Below are 18,913 nucleotides of genomic sequence, written 5' to 3' on the forward strand. Positions count from 1 at the left end.
CTTTCTCACTCCTGCTTCTCTTTCACATACCACACAGGGTCTCACTATGTTGCCTACCCTAGTCTCATTCCTGGGCTCACATGTTCATGTCACCTGTCAGTGTCTGTAGCTAGGGCATACCAGTCTGCACCTGCACACTCTGCTAACCTGGCTTTCTTTGAAAACAGTAGACGTTTTGTTTTGTTTTCCAGTCGTGGAGCTTGAACTCAGGGACTGGGCGGCACTATCCTTGGACACTCTTTCTTCAAGACTAGCACTCTACCACTTGAGCCACAGCGCCACTTCCGGCTTTTTCTGTGTATGTGGTTCCGGGGAATTGAACCTAGATCTTCATGCATGCTAGGCAAGCAATCTACCACTAGGCTACACTGCCAGCCCTAGGAAGTGGATTTCTGATGGCAACTTTTCACTTCCCCAAGCCCCACTTGAAGCACCCTTTCCCCCCCCATCCCTGGGTTCACCACCAGGTGAAAGTGAACATATGGAAACATCCCTGGAGTTTAGTCCAGGTTGCTTTCTCTAGGAAGTGCTTTTGTCTGTGTACCTGGTACCCCTGAGCCTTAATGTCCTTCTCCACACAGTACAGGAGGTCTTCAATGTCAGGGCCCACAGACCAGGGCCCAAACTGAACCACTGGCATCTTTTTGGCTTCCAAGTTACGCAGGGCGTCCCGGCACTGCGCCGCCTCCTCCTCGGTGCGCACGGCGCACACCACCACGCGCGACGTGCGCATGCCCACGGCCTCGGCGCGCGCCAGGCGCAGCAGCACCTCCAGGTTCTCCATGTAGCTCGGCACTCGCAGCAAGAACTGCTTCCGAGCCACCTGCTCACCGAAGATCTGTGGCGTGTCCTCCAGGAGCTTGACCAGAGGCTGGAGCTCATAGAACTGAGCCTCGCGGTACACCTCGGGGATGTTTTCCGTGGGCATGTGCCCCGTGCGCAGGTAGTCGAGGATAGGACTGAAATAGGTGCCCGGACGATCGATGAAGAAGCGCCCCTCCGCATCCAAGCACACCTTGGCTGAGCTGGAAAACATCTCCGCCAGCTTTGAGCCGGGGAATTTTCTCAGGGTGCTCACGGTGGTGGTGTAGAGCTGGCCGCCAACATTCAGCTCCACAACAGTAGATATCTAGGATGGTAGGGGGCGGGGGGGGGGCGAGGGTGGGGAGAGACAAGCAGCAGGATGAACCAATAGTCGTTTTAAGGGGAGGAAAAAAAGGTTTCAATTTGGTACAACATCTGTCCAAGCTGCTCAGTAGGCAGAGAGCTGAGGATTGCAGTTGGAAGCCAGATGGGGCAGAAAAATCCATTACCCCAAACAAAAAATAAACAACGAACCAACACCACATCAAAAAAAAATGCTAACTGCTGCCACACATATTTAAAGTCCTGGGTTCAATGCATAGCACTGCAAAGAAACACCTGAAGATCATAGAATAATCATTATACACGAAGTGATCTGTCATTCTTCTTTTTCTTTTTTTCTTTTTCTTTTCTTTTTTTGTGCCAGTCCTGGGTGTTGAACTCATGGCCTGAGCACTGTCCTTGGGCTTTTTCCTCAAGGCTAGCACTCAGCCACTTGAGCCACAACACCATTTCTGGCATTTTCTATGTATGTGGTACCGAGGAATTGAACCCGTGTCTTCATGCATGCTAAGCAAGTACTTTACCACTAGGCCAAACTCCCAGCCTTGTCATTATTCTTTCAAACTAACTTCCACCCACTCATTCTGCAAAATATGGATATGCTTACAGTGTGCCAGGTTCCTGGGATCCAGAAATGAATATACAGGGCACAGCCCCACCCACACGGTCTAATTAATAACTGTGCACAGTTCTTAAATGCATGCGTGGTAGAATGCATGAAATGCCCATTTATCAATGAAGAAAGGAAAGCTGAAGAAGGTGAAGAAAGTTATCCAATACCTATCAGTAATTAAATGGATAATGTCTGAATTTGAGCCCAGATCCCTTGACCTCCAAAGCTTGAGATTTTGGTCATTTTATGAATTACCTCTCTTCTTTATTCCCTTACTGGCTCATTCATTGTCAAAATGTTAAAGATACCTCTGCCTTTGTGGAGCTCACAGAGGAGCAGAAACGATGGGTGGCTTAACTATGTGGGTGTAGGAGGATGAAGGATAGGAGATGTTGGCTCTCTGTGGATCTGTTGGAAATTGTCAGGTTTCTTAGGGGAGGTGATGGCTGCTGCTGCTGCAGGAATAATAATTAAAAAGAAAAAAAAACTCTGTGTAATGATATTGGGAAGGCTGGACTTCTGAGCTGAAGATCTACCACAAGTCATTGCAAAGCCAGGGATGGGGACCGGGCTTAGGAATGTCATTTAGGCTGATGATGAGGTGTGAGCTCATTCTCAACTGGTCTGGGGGCTGTACCTCTACCATTAAAGTGCTGCACTGAAATGAAAAGAGACAAATGCAACAAAGCTGCTGAGGGGTGGGGGGGATGAGTGAAGAGCTCAGAGTTGCCATGGCAACAGCTTTTCCCAGGGGACATATTGGCTGAATGTAGGGGAGAAGGCAGAGGAGAAGATGCAACCTGACAGCAGCCAAATAATTCAGCTAAGAAAAACAAGCCTGGAACCTATGACTCCTTCCATCTCTCACAAACCTCACAGCCCCATGGTGCAACTGGTTGGTTAACCCTAAGGTCACCTCCATAAGGCAGACAGTTAAATGCAAAGCTGGTGACTGTAAAGGAACCAATGCATTCTCCATGCTTGCATTCTGCCCATAGCCAACATGTCCTCATTTGTTTGTTTACTAGTACTGGGGTTTTAACTCAAGTACCACACTTAGGGTTGTTTTTCCTCAAGGTTGGTGCTCTACCACTTGAACCATAGCTCACTTCTAGCCGTTTAGTGGTTAATTGGAGATAAGAGTCTCTTGGATTTGCCTGCCTGGGCTGGCTTCCAACCACAATCCTCAGATCTCAGCCACCTCAGTAGCCAGGATTACACGTGTCAGCTACCAGAAACTGGCAAAGTTGTTCTTTAAAAAAAGGGGGGGGGCGGGAGTTTGGCCTAGTGGTAGAGTGCTTGTAATTCCTTTGTACCACATTCATGGAAAAAAATCGGAAGTGGTGCTGAGGCTCAAGTGGTAGAGCTCTAGCCTTGAGAAAGTCCAAGGACAGTGCTCAGGCCCTGAGTTCAGGGCTAGGACTGCCACAAAAAACAAAACAAAACAAAAACCTGGATGCTGTGCTAGTAGCTCATGACTGTAATCTTAGCTACTCAGGAGGCTGAGGTCTGAGGATTGTGGTTCAAAGCCAGCCTAGGCAGGAAAGTCTGTGAAACTCTTATCTCCAATTAACAACTAGAAAACTGGAAGTGGAGCTCTGACTCAAAAGTGGTAAAGTGCTAGCCTTGAGCAAAATAGCTCAGGGACAGGGCTCAGGCCCTGAGCTCAAGCCCCAAGACATTAATTAATTAATTAATTAATTTAAAATGTGTTAGCTAGGAAATGGTGCTGTGGTTCAAGTGGTAGGGTGGTAGCCTTGAGCCGAAGAGCTCAGGGACAGCACCCAGGCCGAGTTCAAACCCCATAACTGACCAAAAACAAAAAAACAAAACACGTGCTAGCTAAACTTCTGCAAGAAGTAGTGAGGAGCCCACCAGGGTCAATGAGGCCCTCTGCTCCATTCTTTTTGGCAATTGGAATAAGCTTGGCTCATTAGAAGCATGCCCAGAAATGAATCCTCCATACATCCTTTTAGACATATAATCTATGTCTTTAATCTGAGCATGCTCAGGAATGTGTCCTGCCTTACACCTGCTTTCCTATATGAATAGCAGACTCCTTAAATACAAATGTTATACCATTTGTGTTGAGGGAGACAATAATTTCAGTGCTCCTTTCACTCTTCCTTTTCCTCCTGGCTGTGCTCATTGGCTTTGCACTAACCAGACGTGAGCCCATGGGTTTGGTTACATCCCCAACTCCACTCACCCCCAACCCTCGGAAACCGAGGCAACCAGGACTGCGGCCCACTGTGGGCAACTGCAGGCTGGAAAGGGAGTGATAGAATCGTAGTTTGGCCAGGCTGATTGAATCGGCTTCTCTCACTGCGGGCAGGACAAAGGGACAGGCAGAGGTAGAGCCCTGGATGACGCCGAGTCAGGTCAAAAGAGGACAGACAGACACGTAGGAACTAAATAGGCCAAGAAGAGAAGGAGGAGCCAAAAGCGGCCAAGGAAGAAAAAGGGCAAAGTAAGCGTCTGCACGGAGCCCACTGGAGATCCAGGGCAGGGGAGGGGAGGGGAGAGCCCTCCAAGCGGGAGGGTCGGTGAAGGACAGCCTGGGTTCCCCCTCCCCCGCCCGCCCTCCCCCTCCGCTCCCCGTCTCCCTGCCCAGGCTGAGGAGGGGAAGAGAGCGCGGTGCGCAGCGCCCAGGGCGCGCGGGAGGTGAAAGCCTGGAGCGCGGGCCGCGTGGGGCCCCGCGGCGTGGGGCAGGGCCACCTGGAGCCGGGCGGCGCGCACTCACCATGCGCGGGCCGGGCCTCGGGCTCCGGGGCTGCGGGCTGGACGGCTTGCTGCGGGGCGCTGGGGTCAGGCTCATCCCGGGAGCGGCTCCACCTGCTAGCCCTGCCACCGGGACCGAGCTCCAGGCCAGGCACGCAGGCGGAAATGTACCTGCCTTCCTGCCCTGGGGCCAAACCCAGGCACTGACCTGGGCGGGGCAGGGTTTGCGGGGAGACCCTAGGCCAGGCACGGCCCTAATCTGCATCTCTGCTTCTTGATTGTCAAGTGACATTAACCACCAGAGGCTTTCCAGCCTCTGGAAGACAGGGAGACCAGCGTGGGCTTGATCCACCGTAGAGTAGTTATAGGTAGGAGCACCAAGTTTGTCCTACATTGTTATGGATAGGTATTTTTCCTGTCATCCCAGCCGTGGAGGCTGAGGATAGAGGATCGAGTTGGACACTGAACTAAATACTGAGACCAGGTCTCAACAGTAAGGGAACAAATCAATAAGAACTTAATGGTTTGAAAAATAAAATTAAAAAAAAAAGGGGGGGGCCTAACTCCCACTGCGCGATGTGGGCTGTGCTTGGCAATTAGAGAACACCGGATAGAAAGGGAAAAGAGAAGTAAGGCTGCAGTGGAGAAGCTAAAGAACACTAGTTTAGAAACTAGAAACTGACCAACTGGATTCTGTGGCTTATATCTAGCTATTCAGGAGCCTGAGACCGGAGGATCATGATTTGAAACCAGTTTGAGCAGAAAAGTCCAGGAGATTCTTATCTCCAATTAATCAGAAAAAAATAACAAAACAAAACAAACAAACCCAGAAGTGGAACTGTATGTAGCTCAAGTGGTAGAATGAGAGCCTTGAGCAAAAAAGGGACAAACTTGGTACGGTGCCTCACAACTATAATCCTAGCTACTCAGGAGCCTCAGATCTGAGGATCTCAGTTCAGAGCCAGCCTGAGCACTTAAGCCCATGAGACTCTTACCTCCAATTAACCACCAGAAAACCAGAAGTGTTGCTGTGGCTCAAGGGGTAGGGCAGTAGCCTTGAGCTGAAGAGCTCAGGGACAAGTGCCCAGCCCCAGAATTTAAGTCCCTTGACCAACCATTAAAAAAAAAAAAGTAAGGGCGGGGAGTTTGGCCTAGTGGTAGAGTGCTTGCCTAGCATACACAAAGACCCGGGTTCAATTCCTCAGTACCACATACATAGAAAAAAGCCGGAAGTGGTGCTGAGGCTCAAGTGGTAGAGCTCTAGCCTTGAGAAAGTCCAAGGACAGTGCTCAGGCCCTGAGCTCAAGCCCAGGACTGGCAAAAAAAAAAAAAAAATGTTAAAGGGACAGTGCCCAGGCCCTGAATTCAATCCCCAGTTTCTACACTACACACACACACACACACACACACACACACACACACACACACACACACGTGTGCACACACAGATACTATTCAGCGCAAGTGACTGAGATCAATATCAACATGTACAAAGGCTGTTAACTATGTACATTTGATAGGATGTAACAAAACTAATACTTTTCCAAGCTGGGTGTGGAGATGCATGCCTGTAATTCCAGCTACTCTGGAGGCTGAGGCAGGAAGATAGCAAGTTCAAAGCCAGTCTGGCAACATAGTAGAGTCTTGACTCCAAAACCTGTCCTTCTTTTAAAAATCTATAACTGAATGTCAAAAGGGGTGACATTGGTCAAGATGCACTGCATTCATAAACTCCCTTGGTAAATGATAGTACCTTTGTACAACCACATAAAAATAATTAAAACCTCAGTCTGATTATAAGAAAGTCACTTATGGAATAAGTGAAAATAAGGTTGTCAAAAAGGGGAAATGTAAGATAATGTCATAGTCTGGACTAGTCTAAACAAACATAAAAACTAGATGCAATGTAGTATCCTAGATAGGATCCTGGAAAAGAAAACAGGTATTGTACAACAGGAAATATAAGTAAGGATATATAAACAAGCTATTGGCTTCAGTTACTACTAATAACAATGTACTAATATGATGGGGAATATGGCAACTCTGTACAATCTTCAATTTCTTTGTAAATCAAAAACTTCTAAAAATAAAGTAAAAATTTTTTACTTCATTAAAAAATAGAAATAAGCTGGTCACTGATGGCTCATGCTCGTAATCCTAGTGTCTCAGATGTCTGAGATCTGAGGATTGTGATTCAAGGCCAGCCCAGGTAGACAAATCCAAGAGATTTTCTTTGGTTTTTTTTTTTTTTTTTTTGCCAGTCCTGGGCTTGAGCTCAGGGCCTGAACACTGTCCTTGGACTTTCTCAAGGCTAGAGCTCTACCTCTTGAGCCTCAGCACCACTTCCAACTTTTTTCTATGTATGTGGTACCGAGGAATTGAACCCAGGTCTTCATGCATGCTAGGCTAGCACTCTACCACTAGGCCAAACTTCTGGCCAAATCCAAGAGATTTTTATCTCCAATACCTCCCCCCCATTTTTTTTAAAGCAAAGCCAAAAAAAAGCCAGAGGTAGAGTTGTGCCTCAAGTGGTGGGTCACTAACCTTGAATCAAAAAGATAAGGGACCAAGGCCTGGGCCCTGGGTTCAAGCCACAGAACTAGCACAGAAAAAAAGAAAAGAAAAGAAAAGAAAAGAGGTCTAGGACTCAATATTGCAGCAATAAACAACAATCAGGAATTTAATTTAAATTGACTTAAGGCATCAGAGCAATAGAAGCTAGACTAAGAAAGTAAAACTTGAGAATAAAGTGTAGCTCAGGGGTAAAGCACTTGCCTAGCAAGTTCAAGCCCCAGCACCAAAACAGGGGAAATATGGAAGAAAGGAGGAAAAGGGGATGGAAAGATGGAGTGAGTCAGGCATGGTGGCTCATATATGTAGTACTCAGTGTTTGGAAGTCGGTAGCAAGAGGGTTGAGAGTTCAAGGTCAATTGAAACAGAGGTAGCATCAAGACTTTGTCTCAAAAGCAAAATAAAAGCAAATGGTGGGGGGGAGGGGAGTAGCTGAGGTTGTAGAACATTTGCTTACCATGTATAAGACCCTGAATTCAATCCTTAAGAAAAAAGAGAAGAAAGAGAAGGAAAAAAGAAAGAAAAAGGGAAAATAAAACCCAAGTTGGAAAAGCTAAACAAATGGTAGTGCAGCCAATGTCAGCTCACAGTCTAAGGTCATGAACCACAAAAGGAAACAAGGCAAAGTTTGGTCACCATGAGCAAGAGTCAACAGAAACAGATGCACAAATATCTTAGATAACGAGGGTATCCAATATAGAAATCAAGTGTATTTAATGTGCTTAAATAAATAAAAGGGTGTAGTTAAAACTGAGTAACCAGGGCTGATAGTATAGCTCAGTATTATCACCCCAACACACACAGACACACACACACACACACACAAAGTGGTGGTACATACCTGTAATCCCAGTACTCAAGAGGTTTAGGCAAGAAGTCAAAATTTAAAGCCAGTCTGGGCTACATAATGAGTTCCAGGGGAGCTTGGGCTACATAGTAAGATCTAGTCTCAAAAATAAATATGTTAATTTTATGGACATCCACTAGAGAAAGTCCATGTAATTATTACCATAACAAAATGCCTCTTTATATTGCATCTGTTCATAACATATAAATATGATAAATGACAAATAGCACCTGTTAGTCATAATTCAGCAGTGTAATGGAAGAAATGAAGATTATTTTCTTTTTTTTTCCTTTTTTTTTTTCTTTGCCAGTCCTGGGCTTGGGGTCAGGGTCTGAGCTTTGTCCTTAGGTTTTCTCAAGGCTGGAGCTCTACCACTTGAGCCACAGCACCATTTCTGGCATTTTTGTCGGTTGTGGGGCTTGAACTCCAGGCCTGACACTGTCCCTGAGCTCTTTTTTCTCAAGGCTAGTCTCTACCACTTGGAGCCACAACTCCACTTCCAGTTTTCCAAACAGAATAGAGACCCTATCTCAAAATAACCAGCACAAAACCAGCACTAGTGACCCACACATTTAATCCTACCTATGTAGGAAACTGAGACCTGGTGGATCTCCACTTGAGATCCTATCCCAGGTAGAAAATGCAGAGACTCTTGGCTGCAAACTAACCAGCAAAAAGCATGGCTCAAGTGAGAGTGTTCCAGCTGAGCAAGCAAGCTAAGCAAGTACAAGGCCCTGAGTTAAAACTTTCATACCAGCTAAGTAAATAAATAGCACACACACACACACAAAAAAAAAGACCTGGAAGTAGAGCTCAGCAGTAGAGTGACAGCCTAGCAAGCACAAAAAACTGGATTGAGACACTAATCCTGAAAAGAAAAATTTTTTTCTCTTTAACCATGCAGAATTATTTTGTAGCTGTGTGTAATAGTTCATTTTCTGTTACAGTAACACAATTCCTGAGGCTGTGTGTATTAAAAAGAAAAGAGATTTAGTTACAGTTTTGGAGGCCAAAAGCTCAAGATCAGGTAAGGACCACTTTGATTAGATCATGGAGAGATTGGGAGTATGTGAGAGAGACAGAGAGATCATATTTTGAGACAGAAGTCAGAGAGAGACTGGGGAGGGGTCAGTAATCACCTCCCACTAGGACTTCTTAAGAGCCCTCCCCCCCTTTTTTTTGATCATGGGGCTTGAACTCTGGGCCTGGGCATTGTCCCTGAGCCCTTCAGCTCAAGGGTACCACTCTACCCCTTGAGCCACCGCACCACTTCCAGTTTTCTGGTGGTTAATTGGAGATAAGAGTCTCACGGACTTTAATGCCCAGGCTGGCTTTGATACGTGATCCTTAGATCTCAGCCTCCAGAGTGGCTAAGATTACAGGCATGAGCCTGGATTAAGAGCCCCCCACCTTTAAACATCAACACATGGATGCCAAGTTTCCAACACATGAGCTTCAGGGAGTATACTCAAACCATTCCAATCCACTGCACTTGACAAAATATGTGCCTTGAACAGATTCTACCCAGGCCATGGGGCAGGGCCTAGGCTATCCTCAAAGCTGGCTTCTTTGCCTGCTATGTGAATGGGGAGCTTCCATGGGTTTTCCGGAACATGAGTACTCACTGTGCTTTGCATAATCTGACTTCTCCCTTTGGATTGATCAGCTTCATGGGCCAAGATTGAACCTGGTTCCAGGTGAAGGTTTGTGAAGTTTCTCTTTAGCAGTGAAGACCTTCTATTTAGGGTCTTTAAATCCACGTTCTTTACTTCGATAAGAATAAGAATACTTCATCCAGAATAAGAATTTCTGGACAAGTCACAATGGTAACAAAATTTGGCAGAGCTTTATTGAATAAGCAAACAAGTAGACAAGCAGGCAAGCAGAAAATCAGAGGAACACTAACAGACAATGTGGATACTCGAAGGGAGCCACACAGAGCTCTTTGGCTTCAGGGCTGTATGCCATAAAGGCAGGCTCTGTTTTGAAGTTAGTCTAGGGTAAGTGTTTTTCTTTGTTCTCACACCTGGCACATTTAATCACTCTTGGTGTTGCACTTTTATCCCTTGGACTTCAGGTCTCTAAGAGTGGCCTGCTTGTTAAACTTTGATCATTATGTTTGGGCATCCCTTTAAAGAAAGGATACATTCTGCCATTTTTCAAGACAGATGTCCCTTGAGATAAGTGCTTTGCACCAGAAGGAATCATTTCCTCATGTATTTGATTTTCCAGCATACACAGTTTTCTTTATGATGTCTTTGCTCAGTTTTCAGAGCACACTAATTATTTGGGGCCAGCAGGCAAGGGCAGATGGAGAAAGCTGCTCTTGCTCTTTTCTTTTTCCTTATATTATTGCTGCAGCTTATAAAGGAGTATAAGGGTTAAAATGAAGACAATGTTTCTAATTTCTAAATACAGTATTTATTTCTGAATTCCTCACTGCTCTTTACCACACTCTATGTTTTCATTTACCTATTTCTAATCTATTTCCTGGCTGTTATTTACCATATGTTATTTTCTAATCTATTTCTACCTCTACTTATTTTATAATCGATCCTGCCTCAGGAATACTCAACAGAGATCTAAAGATCTCCCATATCTCCTTCCCCTGCAACAACAACAACAACAAAAAGCAGGCTGGATGCTTCAAGGGATTGTGGGCAAACACAAACACCACACCACTTGACACTTTAGCTCCATTTCCTACTTATTCCACAATCCCAGCACAACCTGCTTTCTCATGCATTGTAGCTGCATCTGCCAACAAAAGAGCAAGGTTCCTGCTCTGGCTGAGCCATTTATTCACAGACTCACCTTGGGCCAGTCCCTGCCTGCCTCTGGGGCCTCAGTTCTCCACCTGTAATATGGTGAAGCTCTGAGAAGGTCCCTATGAAACTGTCTTGCTTGATACTTTGGCAACAAAAGAATTGCAAGATCCCATTGATGTTGTCTATGACTGTATCTTATTTCCCTCTGGCCTGCCTCCAAGAGCAAGCTGCTTCCCCTGCCTCCTGAGCCTGCCCACCCCCTTCTTTGTTCTTCCTGAGACAAAACTGCCAGCCTCTCTGCTCTCTAGGCAGCTGGGCATTGGGCCAGCCAGTCAAATGGCAGCTGGGACCTGGATGAAAGGGCTCTCGGAAGGCTTCCTATGGCAGAATGCCCAGCCCAGACCTGGCAGCCCTGGGCCTTGCTGTTCCCCATCCCATTCTGGGCCCACCCTTCACACAAGGCTCCCTTTGTGAGCCCCACAGAGGACAACCCTCCCTCCCTCTGTTGCTATTGCTAGAAAAATAGTATTTAAGGAATGTTCCAAGCTTCAACAAAACTAGCCTGACTTTATGCCAAGCAGTTTGGAGAGTTTTAGCCCATTTATCTTAGAACAATGCTGGTAGCAAGCATTGCTCGCTCTCTCTCTCTCTCTCTCTCTCTCTCTCTCTCTCTCTCTCTCTCTCTCTCTGGTGTGTATGTGTGTGTCTGCATGTGTACATGTATGCATATATGCTTGCACTGATTCTAGGAATTGAAATCAGGACTTCTCTCTTCCTTGACTTTTGTGTTCAGGGCTGGCCTTCTGCCACTTGAGATACACCTCTGGTTGAGATAAGAGTCTCTCAAATTTATCTGTGTCAGTGCTCAGAGTTTTCAAATCTCAGCCATCTAAGTAGCTGGGATTATACTACTGCCACCTGACCTCTTTCTTTATTTTAGCAGTGTCTTGCTGTGTAGTCCAGGGTAGCCTCAATCTAATCTTCCTTCCTCAGTCTCTTGAGTGCTAGATATACAGGCATGTACCATTGTGCCTGGCCAACATTCTCTTTTGAGAGATGAAGAGCATACATATTTGTGTGCTTCCAGGCACTGGGAAAAGAGCAAAGAGCCAAGAGCCAAGAGCTGGTCTCATGGGGTTCACTGTTAATAAGGGTGCACACAGACTATAATTGAAAAAAAATCCCACAAGTCAATATCAAGGACCTCTAAATATGACTAGATGCTGATGAATAAACAGATAATGGTGGACACATTAGTGGCCAGCAAGGCAGTGAGGGCTTCTCTAAACTGAGCTCTTAAGAGTGAAAAGGAGGGACATTGGCCTAGTGGTACAGTGCTTGCCTAGCATGCACGGAGACCCAGGTTCGATTCCTTGGAATCACATACATAGAAAAAGCCATCAGTGGTGCTGTGGCTCAAGTGGTAGAGCTCTAACCTTGAGAAAGCCCAAGAACAGTGCCCAGACCCTGAGTTTAAGCCCAGGAACAAAAAGAAAAGAAAATAAAAAAGAGGGAAAAGGAGTTAAATGAAAGTAAAGGGGGGGGGGCTTCATAGGCCTTGGATTCCTGAGGCAGGAGGAAGGTATTGGATAGAACTCTGTGACAGACAAGCAAGGAAGAGTGATATCCCTCCACCCCAGCCCCGTCATCATCTTTGGCTCAGACTGCCCCCGTTAGAAAAGCCACATTCTAAAATCTGAAAATAAAGTGACTCAGTGAATCATCTTCTCAAACAATGTGACAATGTGTCTCCCTTCTTTTTTTTTTTTTGTTCTTTCTTTTGCCAGTACTGAGTTTTGAACTCAGGAATTCTCATCTAGCTTAGGCCATACTTCTTGTCCTGTTCTGTGCTGATTATTCTAGTGAACTTTTCTACCCAAGCTGGCCTAGAACCACAATCCTCCTGTTCTTAGTCTCCTTTATAGCTAGAATTACAAGTGGGAGCCACCAGCATCTGCTCCATCCTAGGAATTTTTTTTGGTTGGTTATGGGGCTTGAATTCTGGTCCTGGGCCCTGTCCCTGAGCTCTACAGTTCAAGGATAGTGTTCTGTCACCTGAGCTACAGCACTAATTCCAGTTTTGTGGTGGTTAATTGGAGATAAAAGTCTCCTGGACTTTCCTGCCCAAGCTGGCTTTGAACTATGATCCTCAGATCTCAGCCTCCCGAGTAGAATTACAGGTGTAAGCCACTGGTGCCTGGCTGGAATTCTTTACTTACAAGCATGTTCTACGAACTCTGGGGCCTCACAATTTCTATGTTCCCCTGAGAGCTGTGATACCCCTACAGAGTTTCTAGGAGGCATCTGGGGTAGTGCAGGGTCATGTACTGCTGGTGTCAGGGACAGACAGTCATGGGGTATGAAAATAGACAGGTACCATGGCTGGACTTTCTTTCAAAGCTCATCACTTGCTTGGACTCCAGATGACCAAGATACTTAAAAAAAAGCAAGCAGTCAAAGCCTGTGAAAAGTTATTAGAGCTGGAGAGGTAGCTCAGTGGTAGAGCATAGGTACAGGCTCTGGGTACACTTACTGACACTGAAAAAAAAAGGTTTCATCCACATGACTTGTCTAGAGAACTATGTCTAGAGAACTATGGCTAGAAAGGCCAGGTGTGTCCTTAGTTTACCAGCTGTGGGTCCTTTAAGTCTAAGAACACAAGGAGAAGTCAGGATCCTTGCGTGGAGGATGATGACAGAGTAAATACTTCCTTTTCTATGTGCATTTTATGCCTTGTTTATTCATAGGCATTATCATATTTAATCTTCATAACAACCCTGTGAAGATGATTACAAGAAAATGAACAGCCCCTGTGATTGATCCTGATCTACTTGGTCCATCTTATAGTGTATCAACCACTGAGGCAAATTTTCCAAATGAGTTAAGAGTTTATTTGCAAGGCAGTAGGGAGATGGGAGACTCAAATCTCCAATTTGCCTTCTCAAGGATTTGGAGATAGTGTTGGGGTAAAGAAGCAAGGCGAGCTGGGTGCAGTGGCTCACCCCTGTAATCCTAGCTACTCAGGAGGCTGAGATCTGAGGATCAAGGTTCAAAGCCAACCCAGGCACAAAGGATCTGAGACTCTTATCTCCAGTTAACCTCTAGAAAATGGGAAGTGGGGCTTGACTCAAGGGTAGGGCAGTAGCCTTGAACTGAAGAGCTCAGGGACAATGCCCAAGCTGAATTCAAGCCCCATGACCCACAAGAAGAAGGAGAAGAAGAAGAAGAAGGAGAAGAAGAAGAAGAAGAAGAAGAAGGAGGAGGAGGAGGAGGAGGAGGAGGAGGAGGAGGAGGAAGAAGAAGAAGGAGGAGGAGGAAGAGGAGGAGGAGGAGGAGGAGGAGGAGGGGCGGGGGGAGGAGGAAGAAAAGAAGAAGAGAAGAAAAAAGAAGAAAGAAGGAGACGCAGCAAGGTGAAGCCAGGCTCCAGTGGCTCGCATACCTGTAATCCTAGCTACTCACAATCTGAGGATTGTGGTTTGAAGCCAGCCCAGGCAGAAAAGTCCCTATGACATTCTTACTCAAGAACCACAAATGGCAATGTAGCTCAAAGCGGTAGAGTGCTAGTCTTGAGCAAAAGAGCTCAGGGACAGTGCCCAGTCCCTGAGTTCAAACCCCATCACTGACAAGAAGAAGAAGAAGGAGAAGGAGAAGGAGAAGAAGCAGAAGCAGAAGCAGAAGCAGCAAGCTGAGCTGGGCACTGTCAGCTCATGCCTATGACCCTAACTACTCAAACTGTGATCTGAGGATCACAGCCATCCAGGGCAAGAAAGTCTACGATACTCTATCTCCAGTCAACCACCCAAATGCTGGAATTAGAGCTATGGCTCAAGTGATAGAGCACTAGTCTTGAACATGAAAATGGGGGGGGGGGAAGGGAGGAAGAAGTCAGGTGATTTAAGGAATGGGCAAAGGTGTCTGGAGGTGACATAGCCATTGGCCTGAGTATGCATAATTCCTCTTCAAGAGACTCATATTCAGAAAGTGCAGGATGTTGTAAAGCTGAGGAGAGAATTTTCAGCTTCCTGAGGTCAAAAGGTCACTCAGTAGACACCTGTACACGTCCATATGTGAGTCAGGGTCTCAACAAAAAAACAGCCCTCCAGTCCCCGAAAGGTAACCTAGGCAACGGTTCCCATCCTCACAACCCATTGGTCCATCAGAGGCATCCATGGCAACGAGTGGAACATTGATAATGGACAGCTCTGCTGTGTGACCTCCGGAATTAGTGATTTTTAGAGCCAACTAAAAGCAGAAGGAACATGGGTGTTCCCAGTCAGAGAAGTAAAGGCCAGCTGTGTTTGTCAACTGGTAATTAGCAAAGATAAAATTGTATCTTCTTATGCAGTCTTAGAGACTGAGGTCTGATTCTTTGGATAGCTCTCAAGTCCTATACAAAAAAAAAAAAAAAAAAAAGAAGAAGAAGAAGATATTCATCATAGTTGTGAGACTTTCTTTTAGTAAATACCCAGCAGATGGTGGTGTCCTATTGAGCATTTCCAGGAAAAGAAATTGAAGCCTCTAGAATGGTTCTTTTTCTTTCTTTCTTCTCTCTCTTTTCTTTCCTCCTTCCTCCTTCTCTCCTTTCTTTCTTTCTTCCTTTTCTTGCCTTACTTTGTCTCCCTTCCTTCCTTTATTCTTTCTTTCTTTCTTCTTCCTTATTTCCTTCTTTCTTTAATTCCTTTTTTCTCCTTTTCTTTCTTTCTTTCTTTCTTTTCTTTCTTTCTTTCTTTTTTTCTTAGTGTGTGTGTGTGTGTGTGTGTGTGTGTGTGTGTGTGTGTGTGTGTGTGTGTGTGTGCCAGTACTAGAGTCCTGGGCTTCTCCTTCTGGCCATTTCTGGCTAAGTTGAAATAAGACTCTAATAGACTTTCCTACACAGGCTGGCTTCACGCTGAGCCCATTAGATGGGATTATGGGCTTGAGTCACCAGCATCTAACAGCACATCTTCTCCCCTCCCATCATTTCCCCCATCTTTCCTAAAATAAACATAAACTTTAAAAGAGGGAAGATTTTTTTTGGTTCTCAGTTTCAAATTTCAGAGATTTCAATTTACAGTCAAGTACTGTATTCCTGGGTCTAGGGAAAGGCACAATGTCAGGATAGGAAACATGTGGGGAAGCAGACCAGCTCACCAGCAAGGGCTGAAACAGTCTTTCAATGTATTCCACCCCCCACCTCCCACACACCCATGCTGTTCTTCCTTCTCACATTTTCATCATCTTCAAACAGTGCAAGAAAAACTTATGAACTCAGGATGGGAGCGGGGAGTACCCGTTTGAGGTTAGCAAACCTAGATATATAGATATTACAGATCAGTTACCTCTCGATGACTGAATCTACCAGTGAAGTGCCAAGTCTTCAACAGCCAATCCTTTTGGGGGGATACTTCTAATCAAGCCATAAAAAGAGAGATGGAAGTCCTAACACTTACTTCCTCGACTCCTTTCTGAGTAAATCATTGCATGGTGACATCTTGGTCTCCACACTGCCATTCTCTCCAGCTCTGATGACAGTTCCCTTCCTCATCTTGTTACTAGCTCTGTGTGTGTGTGTGTGTGTGTGTGTGTGTGTGTGTGTGTGTGTGTGTGCATGGTCTCTCATTTGACAGTTACTCAGGAGCTAGGACAGGAAGGGATCTGACTTTTCCCAAGGCCAGATCACTGAAGTCTCACTGTACCATGAGGTTACCTTGTGAGCATGGCCTATTCTCACAATCTTGCAAAATAGAGATTTTTAGCCACTTAACAAAAATAAGCCCAAAGCCCAAAGAGGAGAAGGATCTTATCTAGTGTCCCATAACTGAGTTAGTAATAGAACCAGACAGGGTTGTTAACCTATACATACCTAACTACTTAGTTTTTCTTGGTTCTATTGAGGTTTGAACCCAGGGTCTCACACTTGCTAAACAGCTTCTCTGCCACCTGAGCCATGCCCCAGACCATTTTTTTTTTTTGCCAGTCCTGGGCTTAGGCTCAGGGACTGAGCACTGTCCTTGGATTTTTCTCAAGGCTAGAACTCTACCACTTGAGCCTCAGCACCACTTCTGGCTTTTTCTAAGTATGTGGTACCATGGGATTGAACCCGGGTCTTCGTGCATGCTAGGCAAGCACTCTACCACTAGGCCAAACTCCCAGCCCGGTGCCCCAGACCATTTTGTGTGTGTGTGTGTGTTAGTTGATTTTTATGCAGGAGCTCAAGTCAGCCACAGCTGATTTCAGAGAGTGATGCTCCTACCTACAGACTCCAGAGTAGCTAGAATGGCAGGCATGCATCACCATGCCTCATTTGATGTTAAGAAGGAGAATCTTACTAACTCTTCCCAAACTGGCTTTAAATTGATACTCCTGACATCTATCTCCAGTGTGGCTGGAATTGCAAGTGTGAGGCATCATGTCCAGTCAAGGCTTGTACCCTTTAGCATCCACAGATCTTTCTAGTTCTCTCTCTCTCTCTCTCTCTCTCTCTCTCTCTCTCTCTCTCTCTCTCTCTCTCTCTCTCTCTCTCTCTCTCTCTCCTTTCTCCATTTCTCTCTTTGTGCTTGCACACACACACACACACACACACACAAAATAGAAAATCTCAAAAGTCTTTCTAGTTTTGTTTTACAGAACCCTTCTCATTTCACTACTGAGTACCAAGGCTATGTGCTAGTAACTGAGCTGTGATCACAGTCAATTGGTGCTCACAGTGAGGCCTCTGGCTGAAGCAGACAAGCAGGTTATGCCCTGGGGAGCCTTTTCAGTAGACAGCATGGAAGTGCAACTCCTACAAAAGATATCCTAGCAGTGTGGTTGGATGATTTCATAAACCCTTTCGGCGCCTGAGGGAACCACCTCCAGAACATTTCCATGAGTAATCTCTCAATGGTAATCATAATTTTATTTTTCATTCTTCCTTTCCCCTTCTCTTTCTCTATCTTACCTTCCCCCCTCTCTTTCTCTCTCTTCTTTTTTGCTTATCTGTCCCTTATTTTTGGCAGTCCTACGGCTTAAATTCAGGACATGGGTGTTGTTCCTGAGCTCTTTTGTGCAAGGCTAATGCTCTCCCACTCTCATAGAAGCTTAAGCATCACCTTTCCCAGGAGGCCTTCTCTGTCCATTCCATTTGAAGGCTGTTGTCATTGATGTTCTTTTTCAAGAAAGCGTTCTTTACCTTCATGATATGTTTTATTTTATGTCTGTCCCAAGCTCCATGAAGACAGCCAAGCACCATGCCACCTCTCTTTCCCATTATGTCTTTCTTTCCATCAGGCCTACATAAATATTTCCTGAGTACACATAGATTGCAAAAGAAAGCAACAAATATTTTTGCAGGATTTATCTTATTTCCTTCTTACAACAATTCCACAGGAAGCCCTATTGTCCCATTTTGCCGATGAGGATATGGAGACCAGAGAGGGAAGGTGACTTTCCCCCAAAGCCCTGCACTAGGGTTCAATGACTATGTCCTCTATTGTCACAGGGTACACTCACTCTGCTGGCCCTCCCTCCAGTGTTCAAGGTTGGGTAAGAAGAGGGGGACAGGGCTGAAAAGTCCAACTCATGTGATTCATTCCTGGGCAAACAGAAACTTGGGGGAGCAAACAGTACAACCACTCCCAGGCCTTTGTGGGCACAGACCCTCCCAGCCCCATCAGGAAGCCATCCCGCCCCTGTTTGCTCTCAGGCTCTTAGCCCAGCTCCACCTGGCCTGTGATCTACAGTGTTTCTCACCTATCTTTGTAGAGCCGCCCATGGCCAACAACCTGCTCTCTGAGTTCCCAAGGCCTATCGGTATGCAGCAAGCCCCTGAGCCCTGCATGCAGACCGATTCACCCCAGGTTTAGACATAAGCCTAAGGTAGTGCCCGGAACATCTTTTCTTTCCTCTCCCCTTCCACTCATTTTTTTTTTTTTTGACTCTCAGACCCCACCCACTCCCTTCTTTAACACCCTTGCCTTCTGTGGGGAGCTCCTGAGATAATGCTGAGTTTGCTGGCTGACTGCAATGGTCCACTTTACTTGGTTGAGAAACGCATAGGAAAGTATCATTGCTGCATTTGTTCACCTTGTGTCCCTCCACTTTTTTATGCCCCTTCTCCTCCCAAAGACAGATAAATGAACAAACAAGACAATAAGAACACACACACACACACACACACACACACACACACACACACACACACCCTTGTTTCCATTTCCTAGAGGTCATTTTGATGATACTATTTGATATCATTAGAGGCATATAGGCATTGTGCTTTTGTGTTCTTCC

The 18,913-nt window shown here is 45.7% G+C and overlaps 1 protein-coding gene across 2 annotated transcripts; it reads right to left on the reverse strand.

Annotated features, from left to right (window-relative positions):
* Positions 1 to 456: 456 nt before the first annotated feature.
* Positions 457 to 9,647, reverse strand: Kctd14 (potassium channel tetramerization domain containing 14). Of its 2 annotated transcripts, none has more exons than XM_090349123.1 (2): positions 9,524 to 9,647; positions 457 to 1,129 (listed from the first exon to the last, which is right to left on the reverse strand). In XM_090349123.1, the coding sequence occupies exons 1-2, from the start codon at positions 9,533 to 9,535 to the stop codon at positions 458 to 460; spliced, it is 684 nt and encodes a 227-aa protein (XP_090205249.1). In that variant the 5' UTR covers positions 9,536 to 9,647; the 3' UTR covers position 457. The 2 variants fall into 2 exon arrangements, with proteins under 2 accessions (XP_090205249.1, XP_090205248.1); XM_090349122.1 differs by lacking the exon at positions 9,524 to 9,647 and adding an exon at positions 4,503 to 4,629.
* Between the last annotated feature and the right edge of the window lie 9,266 nt (positions 9,648 to 18,913).

Source organism: Megascapheus bottae, chromosome 16, assembly GCF_031878675.1.
Source record: "Megascapheus bottae isolate mThoBot1 chromosome 16, mThoBot2.hap1, whole genome shotgun sequence".
NCBI lineage: Eukaryota > Metazoa > Chordata > Mammalia > Rodentia > Geomyidae > Megascapheus > Megascapheus bottae.